Source organism: Exophiala aquamarina (assembly GCF_000709125.1).
Source record: "Exophiala aquamarina CBS 119918 chromosome Unknown aczIA-supercont1.13, whole genome shotgun sequence".
In the NCBI taxonomy this organism is placed as follows: Eukaryota; Fungi; Ascomycota; class Eurotiomycetes; order Chaetothyriales; family Herpotrichiellaceae; genus Exophiala; species Exophiala aquamarina.
This window is the reverse complement of record NW_013550575.1, coordinates 384638-399305: the sequence shown is the minus strand read 5'-3', so window position 1 is coordinate 399305 and position 14668 is coordinate 384638. Positions and strand designations below refer to the sequence as shown.

General features: G+C 51.8%; 5 protein-coding genes across 5 annotated transcripts; 3 read left to right on the top strand and 2 right to left on the bottom strand.

Annotated features, from left to right (window-relative positions):
- Positions 1-126: 126 nt before the first annotated feature.
- A1O9_10445 (uncharacterized protein) lies at positions 127-2106 on the bottom strand (the record flags this gene model as incomplete). Its single annotated transcript, XM_013400606.1, has 2 exons — positions 127-1986; positions 2053-2106. The coding sequence occupies 2 exons, from the start codon at positions 2104-2106 to the stop codon at positions 127-129; spliced, it is 1914 nt and encodes a 637-aa protein (XP_013256060.1).
- A 1704-nt stretch (positions 2107-3810) lies between these two features.
- Positions 3811-5567, top strand: A1O9_10444 (uncharacterized protein; the record flags this gene model as incomplete). The annotated part of the gene is made up of 2 exons (XM_013400605.1): positions 3811-5078; positions 5201-5567. The coding sequence occupies 2 exons, from the start codon at positions 3811-3813 to the stop codon at positions 5565-5567; spliced, it is 1635 nt and encodes a 544-aa protein (XP_013256059.1).
- A 493-nt stretch (positions 5568-6060) lies between these two features.
- Positions 6061-6869, bottom strand: A1O9_10443 (DOA4-independent degradation protein 4; the record flags this gene model as incomplete). Its single annotated transcript, XM_013400604.1, has 3 exons — positions 6061-6180; positions 6249-6506; positions 6621-6869. The coding sequence occupies 3 exons, from the start codon at positions 6867-6869 to the stop codon at positions 6061-6063; spliced, it is 627 nt and encodes a 208-aa protein (XP_013256058.1).
- A 617-nt stretch (positions 6870-7486) lies between these two features.
- Positions 7487-10354, top strand: A1O9_10442 (mitofusin; the record flags this gene model as incomplete). The annotated part of the gene is made up of 2 exons (XM_013400603.1): positions 7487-9920; positions 9993-10354. 2 exons carry the CDS (start codon positions 7487-7489, stop codon positions 10352-10354), a joined length of 2796 nt encoding a protein of 931 aa, XP_013256057.1.
- Positions 10355-12453: 2099 nt separating this feature from the next.
- On the top strand, positions 12454-13938 carry A1O9_10441 (protein phosphatase; the record flags this gene model as incomplete). Its single annotated transcript, XM_013400602.1, has 2 exons — positions 12454-13437; positions 13495-13938. The coding sequence occupies 2 exons, from the start codon at positions 12454-12456 to the stop codon at positions 13936-13938; spliced, it is 1428 nt and encodes a 475-aa protein (XP_013256056.1).
- Between the last annotated feature and the right edge of the window lie 730 nt (positions 13939-14668).

Genomic DNA, 14668 nt, shown 5'->3' with positions numbered 1-14668 from the left:
TATTACTTCATGATCCTTCTATACGCAAAAGGCTAGCCCATTGTCCCCGATGCACGATTTCTCCAATGGCGACAAAAGTGATCATAAAAAGTTTGAGCATGCGACCATGGTGTTCATCAATCGATGTCATTTATCCTGCAATCTAGGAATGTGGAATCTGGGGGGAAGACCGTGAACAGGAGACGTACTCACAAACGGATCCTTCGCCGCTGTCTCATCTGCTTTCTCCTTCGATAATGCGTCTGCTTTGACTTTCAGATCGGCCGAGTCTCGTTGGACAAGCATGGGCTGACTTTGAATGTTGTCTTCACTTGTTTTTCGTGACATGGTAGGTGTAAGTCGACCACCCATGAGCAAACCTCTGACTCCCCCCGCTCTTCTCGCTGGTAATTCACCTGTGCCCGCAGTGAGCACATAAAGCAAGTATTTGAGATTGGGAAGCGTGTGTCGAATATCAAGCACTCGGAGACCAGATTTGCTCATGAGGAACTCGATATCCTTGTTCAAGAGAAAAACCCCGTACTCAAACTTGTAGGGTACGGTAGTTGGATGCAGGGGATATCGTCGTTGACTCAAGCCCACAGAGATAGGGTCTGTTATGTATGACCGGGATCCGTATGGTTCGATGGGATATGGTAGGGGCACCGACAAGTAGAGTGAAAGCTGATATATCAGTTGGCTAGTAAAGCCAAGGGCGGCCGCAATCTCATCGCGATTGGTATCATTATATACAGAGTTTGGAAGATGAATACCTCGGATGGTGAATTGTAGCGTACGGTTCTTGATTGGTTCGATGGGGAAGAGTGTGAGCAGGCTTTCACAGATGCGTCGAATTTGACCGTCAGATTCCTTCTCCACTTCTTTCCGTGTGGCTTCGACCTCTCTTTGAGCCACAGACCTCTCTTCGATCAATCTCTTGGCCTTGGCCTCAGCTTGCAGACCTGCTTTGAGTGCTTCGTGTCGCCGAGCTAATGAGTCGCGAAGTTCGTCTCTCTTCTTCTTCAATTGTCGCAATTGCTTCTGTTCAGCGGCCAAAGCAGCTTTGACCTGCGACTCATTAGCGTCAAGCGAGAGAGTATCTTCATCGATGTCGTCCTTTCCATCTCGGTTATCTTCGAGGATCTTGTTGATATCTGCTTCCAGTTGCATCCTTACTTTGACGGCATCTTGGATGCATTCATCCAAATTTGCAAGTTGCATCAGAGAGTCGAATGATGAGGTAGGCCGAGCATTGCCGTCCGTATGCTCGTTCAACTGCAGGACATTGGGCTGGGTTTCTGCTGGAAGATCTGTGAAACTCGTGTAGATACCGTCCGATAGATGTAGTAGAATACAATTCTGCGGTAGTGGATGGTGAAAATTCTCCAAGCTTCGTCCAATGTATTGCAAAGACCTTAGGTTTACGTCCAGCTCAACAAGAAGACAATATTTCTCGGTTATTGTAGATCTCGCCCATACACGTACAACACATTGGTCTGATCGCGACACTGTGGGGCCGCTGCTATCCAGATCGAAAAATGCGAAGCTAGGATTCATAGAGCGTTCAATGACCTCGGTTATGTAGATAGGCTCGTCGACGCCTGAACAATGTATCGATATCCATGTATCTGCCAGGCGGTTGACAACCATGTCCTCCAGTTTCGACTGGCGCACCCGAGGGCTTGCTGAGGTCCAGTGAAGAGTACTCCTTCTGCGCAGAGTGCCCTCAGGCCTTGCTTTAGTATTGATGTCATTCTTTTGGTAGGACGTTGCCGCTTTCTGACGGTTGAGCGGACTTGGAGGTGTATCTATGGATGTGACCAGGTCTGAGAAGGAACGTGAATGGTGCAAGGGAGCCGTGTCATGTCGTAAGGCTCGCTTGGCTGGGGAGACGAGGCCGTAGGGTGCGTCATCATCTGCGGCGGTCTTGCCCTTGGTTTTGGGACTTGGGGGGGTGATATGGAGGTTGCGCAACGAAACCCCATGGAGGTGCCGGAGACGGCGGTTCTAGAAGCGCTCGGTCAGTCGAGCAAGGTGGTCGAAGAATGCAGAGTAGTGATAGATGGGACTCACCCATGGATAGAGGAATGGGCGTTCATTGCGACTGGATTGATCCCGCTCAGACATGGTCTATTAAGCTAGACGGATGCATTTCGAAAGGGCAAACGGCAACGATGACTCTGTGATTGGAAGCCGACGAGTGAGAGGAGGGGGGCACACTGTCTTCCGCCGGCTACATTGCCAGTGAGAGAGAGGGTAGTGAGTATGATGGGTAAGACAGACTCACAACTAGAGGGGCTGGTGAAAGTATTTACCTGAGGAGTGACAAGTGCACTGAAGCTGTGGCTGTTGATATGGAGCCAATCGGAGCGGGGCAGGGGGGTTGTTCCGTGCCTTCCATTCTTGATTTCTACTTTTCCTTCCTACCTTCTTGAAATAGATAGTGACAGAGTTTCATCTTCCGCTGCCAACCTCACCCTTCACATACCAGTATTTCCGAGAGTAACCTACCTGTGTACAATGTTCTTCCTTCGAAACAGAGCATAAATTCCTGCTCAGTGCAACTCGTTAGCCTTTGCACCCACACTACACCTGAGACACGGACGATTGTCATTCCAGACTCTCCCGCAAACTTGTTTTCTGTTTGATTACTACCATGCCTATCTTGTTTGTACAGAGATGTGACGCGATTCCGCTCGAATAACTGATTCTTCTCCAATGCATCCGGCATGACTCCTACCCCTGCTATAATGTCGTATCGATAGATCGTCATGCTTATCGCGGTTGTGAGACTGGATCATTTGCCCACAAAATTGGCATCTCCCCAGATGATGTCAATACCATTTTTCATCTTGTCTACTTTCCACATGGGACCAGCAATAGCTCTGATTGCAGCTGCTGGAACGCCCATTACTAAAACTTTTCTGGATCAAAAGGAGATCAATACGAGCATGACACACCCCCCATGCACAGAGGGCACAGATTAAAGTCCTGGTTTGACAGTTTTGACAGCCACTTCGGACCAGAGGTGTTCATTGTGGCCCCGCTACCACGACAAAATAACCACCTCTCTTGCCATACTTTGCAATCTCTGGTATTATTCTTATTGTCACTTGTCACCACCTCTTCTGCCGGAAGGTGATAGGTAAGTTCAAGTCAAGGTGTCAAGTTGCACCATACTGGTACACCTTTGGAGCCATGTAACAGAGCAACTCCCCTACCTCCTTTATCTCCCACTTCGCCTTGAATTGGGCTCTATTCCCGCCTCGGTTCACCCTGGAGCAATCGGCTCTTTCCGTACCGCATCTGCTCAACATCTCCTTTTATTATTCCCAGCGCCACCATTCCCTGTCGGGCATGCCACATGCTGGAACGCTTTATTCGTGAGCCACGACGTTCTTTCACTCGATGTCAGCCATGGAGGTGAATACCCGCTCAAAAGTGGATCCCTGCTCTCGGACTCTTTTAGACAGTGCACTGTTGGGATTTCGGCTTGCTTGAGTTGCAGTGACAGCAGTCCATCTAACCTGTCTAATTTCGTGAAGCTAACCGGCCAACACACACTTCACAGGCCTCAAGTTGGACATGGCACTCGCATCAAGCAATATCAGCCGGAAGGGTGTCTGGGAAACATAAACCTCCAGACCGCCGCAGCAAAGCTGAGTCTCTGTTCCTCAAGGAGTCACTCTTTTTCTTCACCTTCACAGCACAGACGTACTGACCATAGTCACTCTCTTACTATTTTTGTGCTGTTTTCATATATTACCTTTCTTCTGATACTGACGCTCTACTTCACACCACTGCTCTGATCTACAAAACAACGAACCAACGATGAAGTTCTCTGCAAGCGCATTTGTTGTGCTTGCCAGCAGCGGAACGGCGCTTGGCTCATGGGTTGATTGGATCCCCTTTCAGAAGGATGTGACCGTTACCGCTACCTTTACAAGAAGCATCCAGGTCTGCCCCTGCAATGGCGAAGTACGTGTTACTCAGCCGTATCCTGCAGGTGGCAAGCCTACCGGAACAATTGATCACTACACTGTAACCGAGAACATCGATCCCCACTGGGCAAAGCCTCGTGAGACTATCACCAAGGCTGGCCCGATCGTGGTTGTCTTCTCTACTGCTGGCTCAATGACCACCAAGACAGGTGTGATGATCGAACTGAAGCCTACTAATGGTCTTGTCGTGACCAAGACAATCTGGACCGGCCCACAGCCTTCTGATGATCTTGCATGGGTCGACTGGGTTGACAGTGATGACAACAATGGCGGGACCCTGACTCGATCTCACACCAAGACTGAGACTGTCTATGGCCCTGCGCCGACTGATCCGCAAACGAACGAGCCGTGGGCTGATTGGGTAGCCACTTCGAACACGAAGAAAGCGACCACTACTAAGTCCTCAACAAAGTCTAGCACACTAAAGTCTAGCTCGACCTCAGCTGCGAGGACCTCATCCCGCTCGGGCGGCTCTAACGGCGGCTCAACATCGTCTCGGTCTTCTAGCACTTCGACCACTTCCACCTCCACTTCGTCCAGCAGTGTGAGCAATGGTCCCGGCGGATACAGCACGACATCTAGCTCGAGCACCAGCACCTCGACATTTAGCTCTTCTAGCAGCGTCGCCGCTGGGCCCGGCGGTGGAAGCACCACAGGCGCTTCGACACCAACAAGCACTGATGGGACGACGTCGACGACGACGACCGTGGCCACCGACACTACCACCACCACCACCAGTAGCTTCAGTGTTGGACCGATTGGACAGAGTACCAGCAGTTCTTCCGTAGACAGCACCACCTCAAGCCCGAGCACCAGCACTTCGTCACTTGCTGGTGTCCAAACCACATCCACCAGCACAACCAGTGCTGCCGTTCTACCCACCACAAGCACCACTAGTTCCGCCGCAGCCACTACCACTTCCGCTGGGACGGGCTCAGTTGTTGTCGATGATGTACGTAACTTGGACTACATCACCGCCATTCTGCAACAACATAACGTCCATCGTCGCAACCATTCTGCTGTTGACTTGACTTGGTCCCCCAGCTTGGCTGCTACTGCCAACACAATTGCCTCATCTTGCATTTACGCACATAACACGTAAGTCTACCATATTGTATCGAATTCTCGCACCTCAACCCCGCCTTCATCATTGTCCAGATCCCTTCAAGGTAGACACAAATACAAAAGAGCCGTTGACTAACATATTCCCTGCCCCATAGCGCTGTCGATGGCGGTGGTTACGGACAGAATATCGGTGCAGGATACACTCCCAACCAAGTGGGCGTGATGATCACCAACGACATGTATAACGGCGAGTTCAGCAACTACCCCGGCCCATTTGACCAGGACAACATCGATCTAACCAACTTCAATAACTTTGGCCACTTCACCCAGATCGTGTGGAAGAACACCGTTCAGGTCGGTTGCGCCACCGTCACCTGTCCTGGTGGTCTTCAGGGTGCCAGCTTCACCCCCTACTTCACCGTCTGCAACTACTACCCGGCTGGAAATTTTGTTGGTCAATACTCGAACGTCGGTGCCCCTCTTGGCGGGCCAATTCATGTCGTGCTAGCAAATGCAAACTAGTGCGCTAAACTCGGAATAATATGCCTGTATCCCATAGAAATTGCATGCAAAGGCACATGGGGCGGAAGTTCAGCGATGAGGTCGTTGACAGTGTAGTTTGAATTTCCTGGCATGCCGGGGGTCACGCCGGAGCAAGTCAGGAGTTTTTGGAGATTTGATTGGATAACGAGGTCAGGTATGCACGAAGCTCTTGGGAACGATCGGCAGCGAAGAGGGCAATGAGGAACGGGAGGGAGGGTTCGGCTTCAGGTAAATAATACTACTTTCTGTAATTTCTATAGGCACGACAGCAATACCAGTACCCAGATATTCATTGGACGCAAATTCTGGTCCATCCATTTCAATATTCTCGAGCTGTCTGTCATGAGGAGTCTCAGGCAGATTCAAGAGGCCTTGAGCCGTGACTTGTGACTCCGAACGCCGTGCTGATGATGTATTCAAATGCGTCTCGATGGGCAGAAGGGGCTCCAAGGTGGCGGCCGAGGGCGCTTGGCTACCGTCTCAGACTGTCAAGCCTTGCTTGTAAATCATCGTCCTCGCCGCCTCCTATGGCCTGAGCGACTCGGCCTTCGGGCACAGCTGCTTTCTGAATACTCGTTGGAGTCTCGCCGAGCTGGGTGGGAATCAAGTCAACAACACCATCCAACTACCAATTAACACGGGGCAAGTGGGTGAACTCACAGCATGGTTCAAATCAACACCAATCTCGTCCAGGACCTGGTTGACGACTTCCTCGCCTTCCTCCTCGTCTTCCAAGCCAGTGACGTCGTCGATGGCGTCGTCCATCATCTCCTGTCGCTGGTCCATGATGTCGTTCTCGCGCTCGAACTCCATCGCTATCCGTTGCAGGGCGGGGAGGTTCATCTGTCGGTTCATGCTGCCCAGCAGCATCGTTGCGCCTTTCATGGATTGCATCATTTGTTCGTTGCTGCGGACGGTCTGTTATGGCCGCACCAAGTAAACTGCGTCAGTCTCACTAGCACCAGTGGCCTGGAGGTTGTGTAGGGATTGAAGACAGGACAGAGGACAGAACCATACGGGGGACAAACGCACCTGAATTCTCAAGGAGATAGCCTGCAACTGGGTCCTCATCTGGTAGAACTTCTGGATATATCTCCTCGTGCGGACGAGATCTTTGGCCTGGATCTTACAGGCGCCGATCTGGCCGCTCTTTGCGCTCTTCTTGATATCGGCAACGAGTTTCTTCTCCTGATTCTCCAGCTTGACCCGCTCACGGTCCAGTTCTCGCTGAGTCTTCTCGAGTGCTCGCTGGTGCTTCCGCAGCCGCTCCGCCGGCGTCATGCGTTTGCCGAAGGCCCATTCTATGATCTGTTGTGGCGAGAGAAACGGTGGGTTAGTGGGGCTTTGGTTGGGTTGGTTGGGTTGGGTGGTGGGCTTACGTTCATGGTGGATGGTCTGGAAGGACGGCGAGGAGGGTGCCGAGCTCTGGTGAAGGAGTTGTAAGGGAGGAAGCAGTGCTGAGAGTGTTCTTGCAACCCTGAAGTCGATGGTCGGTGTCCTTTTTGGTTCCTTTGGGTACTCCGTACCGTCGATGTCGCCGGGATACTTGGGAAGCCTGCCACTGCCAACCCGTGACGTGGGTGGGTAGGTAGTGCTTAGAGGGCAGGAGGCGCCCATATTGAGTTAGTACCCGCCTATTTGTTGGCTGTGGGAAAAGCGGCCAGGCGCCAGCGGATAAGGATAAGGGAGGATCAGGTGATCTTGGACTTTCGCTTCGGATCAATTTACAAGATCCTGCTTTCTTAGACCATTAAATTGATTCATCATTGTTTTGACTATCCCACCTACCGCACCACTCCCAATTACCGCTCGACCACCTACAGACGACCTTCTGATGGCTCATCCCCTTGACATTGATCCGTCATTCTCCGCCAACCTTTATTGATCCCTGTATTATTATGGACCAGTCCAACTCGCCTGAGAAAGGCAAGAAGAAAGCAAAGGAGGACAACGACAAAGCTGACCAAATGACCTCACCTCAACCTATCCACCCTATTTCCTACCAACCCAAATACATGACTGTAGGCTCTGGAATACAGCCTTCACATGCTACTGCTTTGATGGAACAGCTGGAGCGAGATTCAGGATATGGAAGTATGGTTGGAGACAACCAACAAATTGGTGGCGAGATGCGCTCGTGGGAGGACCAACTTCTAGTCGACCGTCCCACTCCTGCCCATACACCTCAGATCAACGGCCAGCCCGCGCATATGTCTGACACCGAGAAGAGAGCTCTTGCAGGCCATATCCACCAGCTCTACTACAATCAAAATCGTGTTGCGCTGGCAAAAGCCATTGGCCAGACCGTGGAACTTCTCAAACAACTTCAAGATATGAACGCCCAATGGCCTGCCCATTACCCTTCAGTTCAGAGATCCGAAAACGAAACGCGAACGAGCCGACCCTCACTGGCACAGACCCAGTCCACGCGAGACGCCTCCGAGCTCCCCCACGATCTCGCATCGAAGAAATTAGGAAGACCGGGCAGACTCAGAAGATTTGGGACATCGATCGGAGAAGACTCTTCCTCTGCTGAATCGAGTCAACAAGTACAACACACCGCGACGTCGGAACCTAGACTCATCACGCCGCAGATCGCCCAAGAATTCTCCATCCTCAAATTAGATCTCAAGGTCGGAGCTCTATCACAGACCGAGCTTGTACATTCGTTGGAAAAGAAATCCATCGCATCTCTGCTTGACGGTAAAATTGGGCAAAGTGTCCGCCATTTACTTGCTTTGCGCGACCGAATCGAGGATACCTCTAGCAAGGTTCTGGTGACAGGCGATCTCAACGCCGGAAAGTCGACCTTCTGCAATGCACTTCTACGGAGGAAGATTCTGCCTGAGGACCAGCAACCCTGCACGAGTATCTTCTGTGAGGTTTTAGACGCCAAGGAGAATGGTGGTCTTGAGGAAGTTCATGCTGTACACAAGGAAGCGACCTATGATCGAAATGATGAGAGCACATACGATGTCTTTGCCCTACACGAGCTGGAAAAGATTGTAGTTGACAATGACCGCTACATGCAATGTAAAGTTTACGTCAAAGATGTTCGAAGCATCGACCAATCACTACTCAACAACGGAGTGGTTGACATCGCGCTGATTGATGCACCAGGCCTCAACTCTGATTCGGTCAAGACAACGGCGGTATTTGCCCGGCAGGAGGAGATTGACGTGGTCGTCTTCGTCGTTTCAGCCGCCAACCATTTTACCCTTTCTGCAAAAGAATTCATATGGCAAGCTGCCCATGAGAAAGCCTATATTTTCATGGTAGTGAATGGTTTCGACAATATCCGAGACAAAGAACGGTGTCAAAAACTCATTCTCGAACAATTAGGCCACCTTAGCCCTCAGACATTTAAAGAGGCAAAGGAACTGGTTCACTTCGTGTCCAGCAATGCCGTTCCCGTGCAGCCGGCATTGCCATCGAATGGCGGCGGCGGTGATGGGGGCGGCGGGTCTGGGCCGTCTCCACCTGATGATGATGACAACGATGATTCAAGTAAAGGCAAAGGCAAGGACAAGGAGAAGATCCAAGATTTTGAGATGCTGGAGAGTGCGCTTCGCAGATTTGTTCTCGAGAAGAGGGCTCGGTCGAAATTGGCACCCGCCAAAACATACTTGATGAATTGCTTGGGTGACATGAACGTGTTGGCCACTGTTAACAGGGATGTGGCAAGCTCGGAACTAGATCGAGTGTCCAAAGAGCTTTCTGAGATTGAACCTGAATATGAAGAGCGCACCAAGCAAAGAGGGCTCATTTCCGAGCAGCTGGAGAAGGACATGGATTCTACTGCGACGGATGTGTATAATCACACTCGCTCAACGCTGTCAAGCACGATAGCCAACGTGGGCAGCGGCGACCTCGGGGTCGAATATCCGGGTCTCTTGTCAGCCTTCCAATACGCTGAAGATTTGAGGATAGCAATGCTCGACCAAATTTCGGCGGCAGTGACGCAGTGCGAAGCATATGGCCGATCCCAGACGGTCAAGAGCGTTGACATGGTCAAATCGCTTGGTCTGTTGCACGTCGGAGACACCTACGAGAATCTCACATTCCAGGCTGACAGAATGTTCCAACGGCGGAGGGATGCTCTAGTACGAACAGTTGACACTGATGTAGAGCTCTGGGACTTCTTCGATGTAGCTGGGCTATGGGAGCGACAGGAAAAAACGCTCGGAACCGGACTGGCTCTCACAGTGGTTGGAACAGTTGGATCTCGTGCTGTTGGTGGTATTGGCTGGGTCGACGGAGCATTCGGAGCGGCCAAAGTGATTGGAAGTCGAAGTCTGCGGAGGTTGTTTGTGCCAGGTGTTGTGGCGGCTGGTAAGTTTACCTTTTGTTTATTTACGAGGGTTTAATTGTGGGTGGTAAATCCATACTGACTTGCATTGGCAGCAATGGTAGCCGTCGCGTACATTTTGTCGACAATCCCACAGACACTTCCGCCCCGGCTAGCCTCGAAGCTATCAGCGACACTTTCTCAGATGGATTACACACACAGCAACTCGGCCCGGATTGCTTCTGAAGTGCGACGAGTACTGCGATTCCCGGCGCAGAGACTGAGTGGAGATCTACAAAGCGGTGTCGAGGAACTGAGAAAGAAGAAAGAAGACGTCACGAAGATCAAGAAAGAGAGCGAGGTTGCGCGAAAATACTTTGGAAATCTTGTCAGAGACTCGAGCGAGACGCGGAGACGGGTTTCGGCCATTGACCTGGAAAGCCCGATCCCTGGGGCAGCAGCGGCGTATGTGTCCTGAGGAAAGGCCAGTAGCGGCACAGCACGAAGAGCGGAGCGTCATGAGGGATGACACTGAGCCTGAGCGAGGTTGGCCGAGGATTACGATTGAGTGATTGAGCGCATTCTTTTGATCTTGCACGACTTTCGCTTGTCCCCACTTGTGCTCATGACGAAGAGGAGAACAGAGCCGACAAAGAGAAGAGGAAAAGAGGAATGAATCTACTACTCCTTGTTTTAACTATACCCCTCCCCCTGGAATAAGGATTTGTAATATGAGAAATCAGGCAACGAGTGTATATACATAGCGGGGAATGAAAATGTATTGACGTGCCTCCCGCGCTTCGGTGTTAAGAATACTCCGGATTGGCCGGGGTGCTCGGATGGGCTGGAGTATTCCTCGTACCCAGATGATGCGCAAGTTACAGATAAAGTACTGACACAGGCAGCTTTATGCTTGGATATCAGATTGCCCTCGGTCTCGGTCACGTCGAGCAAAAAGGATGAAGTTCTGCACCTTGAAGCCTGAAGGACCCTTCAGCGCCCGGTCCGGTCGGTGGGGAGAGGAAGACATTTAGTGGGGAAGGGACTGGTGGCCCAGTGGGAGTCTGGACACTGGGCGCCGGGTATGGATAACAAGGGCTCGGTGCCTTAGGGTCAAGGCGCCGCTGGACGACCGCCTTAGGGGCGCCTTTGTCGTTCTCACTACCCCGAAGTTAGGGAGGCCCCAAGGCCCAGATCTGCCGCCTAGCGATCCAAGACTCGCCCACAGTTCGTTAAGGACTTGACTAACTCATTAGCCGTTAGTGAAGCTACTGGTGCTCCATATGTCGTACGGAGTAGCTGGCAGCCCTCACGCTTTCCCCTCCCCCACCGCCCACCGCCTACCGCCCACCAGCCTGGTGGGTGCCTGGGTTAAAGGAATGAATGCGAATGATTGACAAACTTGGGCACGAACCAGGAACTACAGTAGCAGATGAAGGACATGAATTGGAACGCAGTCAAACACTAAACACACCCAACCTTTGCACTGCCTCCACCGCCCTCCCACAAATTGATAGTTAGGGAGCAAACTGATCAATTGCGGATTGCGTGGTAAATGACATAGTGCTACGAGGAGTACTAATTACTACCAACTGAAACCACACATCCACTGCTCCCGCCTATATCTGCTAGTGCTTCGCTCTCTCTGCCTGCTCCCTCCTCCCGCCTCCCCTCATTTAGCTACTCCCAGATACAGCTACGAGTGCTCCTGCGACCACTCACGACCTCGTGCTCCGGACTCGGTGGTTCCTCCTCTTCTCCTTCCTCTCTGCTCCCTCACTCGTTAGCCGACGACTTCATACATCATAACTCATACCTCACACCTTACACCTCAGCTGCTCACGACCACCTCTGCTCGCCTCGTACCTCATACCCCAGACTTCGCAACAGGCTCCCCTCCCGGCTCTCTCGCCAATCTCAACGCCCTTTGTTTGCTAGTTGCATCTCCTCCTCGTCCTTGTCTGTCCTCCTCGCCTGCGTTTGCGTCTGCGTCTGCATCCTCATCATCACCTCACACCCTCTCTCTCGCTTTGACCTCCATTGTCACTGCCTTCCCGCTTGCAAACTCCGTCCTACAATTGGGCCTGCTTCTTGTTCAACCCTCTCGACTACAACAGCAAACCCCACCACCTTATCCTTGCCCTCGTCCGTCCTCTTTTACCATCTTGTCTAGAACTTGACCCCGCCTTGTCGCATCGTTCCCCAGCTACCACTGCGCCTTTGATCAAGTCTTTCAAACTGGCGGGCACAACCGACCGGAGAACCTCCGCGCATGGGGGTTTTCTCAATCGTGTCTTTGGCAATAAGAAGGACAAGGATGTAGACTCGGACAGCTCTGCTACAAGAATCACCCTCGACAGCAATAAAGCCACCCCCTCCATCAACGTCAAACCCTCCGACCAACCTAGTAGTCCCAAGTCTGAGTCTCTGACTAGGCAGTCTTCCGAGGAAACCAGCACTCCTTCCCCAGCCGGCGACAGCAAGAAGCGACGGAGCAGTAGTGCGAAAGCAAAAGAAATCTTCACTCAGGCCAAGAACTCTCTGATCCACGGTGACCGCGACGGTCCTCAGACACCCATGCAGAAGCTATCCAAAACCGATGCCGCCTTGAGCGTGCCACAAGGTTCCTTGAACAACTCCGCTGGCGAGTCACAGCCCACTCCCAATTCCTCATTTCGTGTAGGAGTAACCGAGGACAAAAACAAGAAATGCCGTCGAACCATGGAAGACACCCACTCCTACCTGTACAACTTCCTCGGCACTCCAGCCCCAGTCGTTCCTTCGGACGCAGCCTTGACCAAGAAATCTTCCATAGACGAACGAGCCAGCCTAACGACCGTGCCTTCCGAAGCTAGCCAACACGTGGTCGAGACTGACAACGGATATTTTGCAATCTTTGATGGACACGCGGGCACATTTGCTGCAGAATGGTGTGGAAAGAAACTCCATGTCATTCTGGAGGATTTGATGCGCAGGTATCCCAATACGGCTGTACCAGAATTGCTCGATCAGACCTACACCTCGGCAGATACCCAACTAGAAAAGTTACCGTTGAGAAATAGTGGATGTACAGCAATCACGGCGGTACTGAGATGGGAAGATCGGGTGCCGACCAATCACTCCGCTACGGGATCACAAGCCATCGCACCTTTGGCAGCCGCAGCCGCAAAAGAAGCGGAGAAGAACGAGGCCAAGGACGCGACCCCTCGATCGAATTCGACTGCGGAAGCCGCAGCGGCCGCCATACAAGAGGCCAAGCAGAAAGCTACTCGACAAAGGGTACTGTATACGGCCAACGTTGGTGATGCGCGGATCGTGTTATGTCGGAATGGAAAGGCCCTCCGACTTTCGTATGACCACAAAGGCATGGATGAGAATGAAGGACGACGGATTTCCAAGGCTGGTGGACTCATCTTGAACAATCGCGTCAATGGAGTGCTGGCTGTGACTCGTGCTTTGGGTGATTCCTATCTGAAGGATCTAGTTACGGGTCACCCGTATACCACAGAAACCGTGATCCAGCCGGATCAGGATGAGTTCTTGATACTCGCGTGCGATGGAGTGAGTGTTACCCTATTGGAGGTATGGCGGGACAAGACTGTGCTAACACTGAACTAGCTCTGGGACGTTTGCTCTGATCAAGAAGCTGTAGATCTAATTCGACAAGTGCAGGACCCACAACAGGCATCGAAGATGCTGGTCGATCATGCATTGCAACGATTTTCCACCGACAACCTTTCGGTGATGATTGTTCGGTTCGACTCACAGAAACTGCAAAGCAACACTAAGATCGATATTGGTGTGGAGACGGACGCCAATAAAGACGCGACAGCAATCAGCGAGGTGGAAATGATTGTGGCGGAAGCACGTCGACACTCCGGTATAGCCCAAGCGGGCGCCGTTTCGGACCAAGACTCCGAAGAACTGAAACAAACCGTGATACAAGAACAGGAAGACGAAGACCAAGAACCTGGTCCCGAGCTCACACCTGAGGGCCAACGCGAGGCAGAGAAGATCTTGTCGGAAAAACAGGATCAAGAGAAGGAAAATAGTGCGAGCTAGCGAGGGAGTTAGTGAGGGAATGGAGGCCAACCTCGGGAGCGGTTCTGTTCTGCGGCCTGCTGATGACGACCGATGAGACTGAGGAAGTACAACTTGTGGGATTATTGTGTGTGAGTGTAGCAGTCTCGACAGCTGATACCATGTTGGATGTTCTGGCATTGATGCAAGTGATCTTGGATAGATCAGGAGGACATGGTTGGCGAGTCCATGGGAGGGCTTGCAGTAGAATACGCGATGATGAACACGACCCCAACAGCAGCGGCAGTGAGAACGAGGAGATCAGGGCCGATTTAGAAACAGTAGCAGAAGCCGAAGAGGCAGTGAGCAACTTGAATTGAGAAGGGATTCGACTCTGTTTATTTTGCGTGTTTGGCTCTCTTAGATACTCGAGTTATAAATTACAATTATAACCCGAGAGAGAAGAGATTGGGGATGTGACACCGTGTAGTAGCGAGTGCTGAAGCAGACACTCCCAGTAGCAATGATGGCTGCGATGCCCGGGTCATGGCTCGTCTATCGGTAATCATGCAGTATGTCAGGTAAGGCTCCCAGAATCAGCATTGGCGTTGGCCTCAGCATCGGCATCAGATTTAGGAATGCCATGCCGAGCAGAAACCGGGCACCGAGCATATCCAAGAATAAATACCAGCGCAGCGCACGTTGTATGCACACCTAGTCCAAATCCTAAATGTCCGTACTGCCTACGATTTGCGTTATTACTTGTGATGTG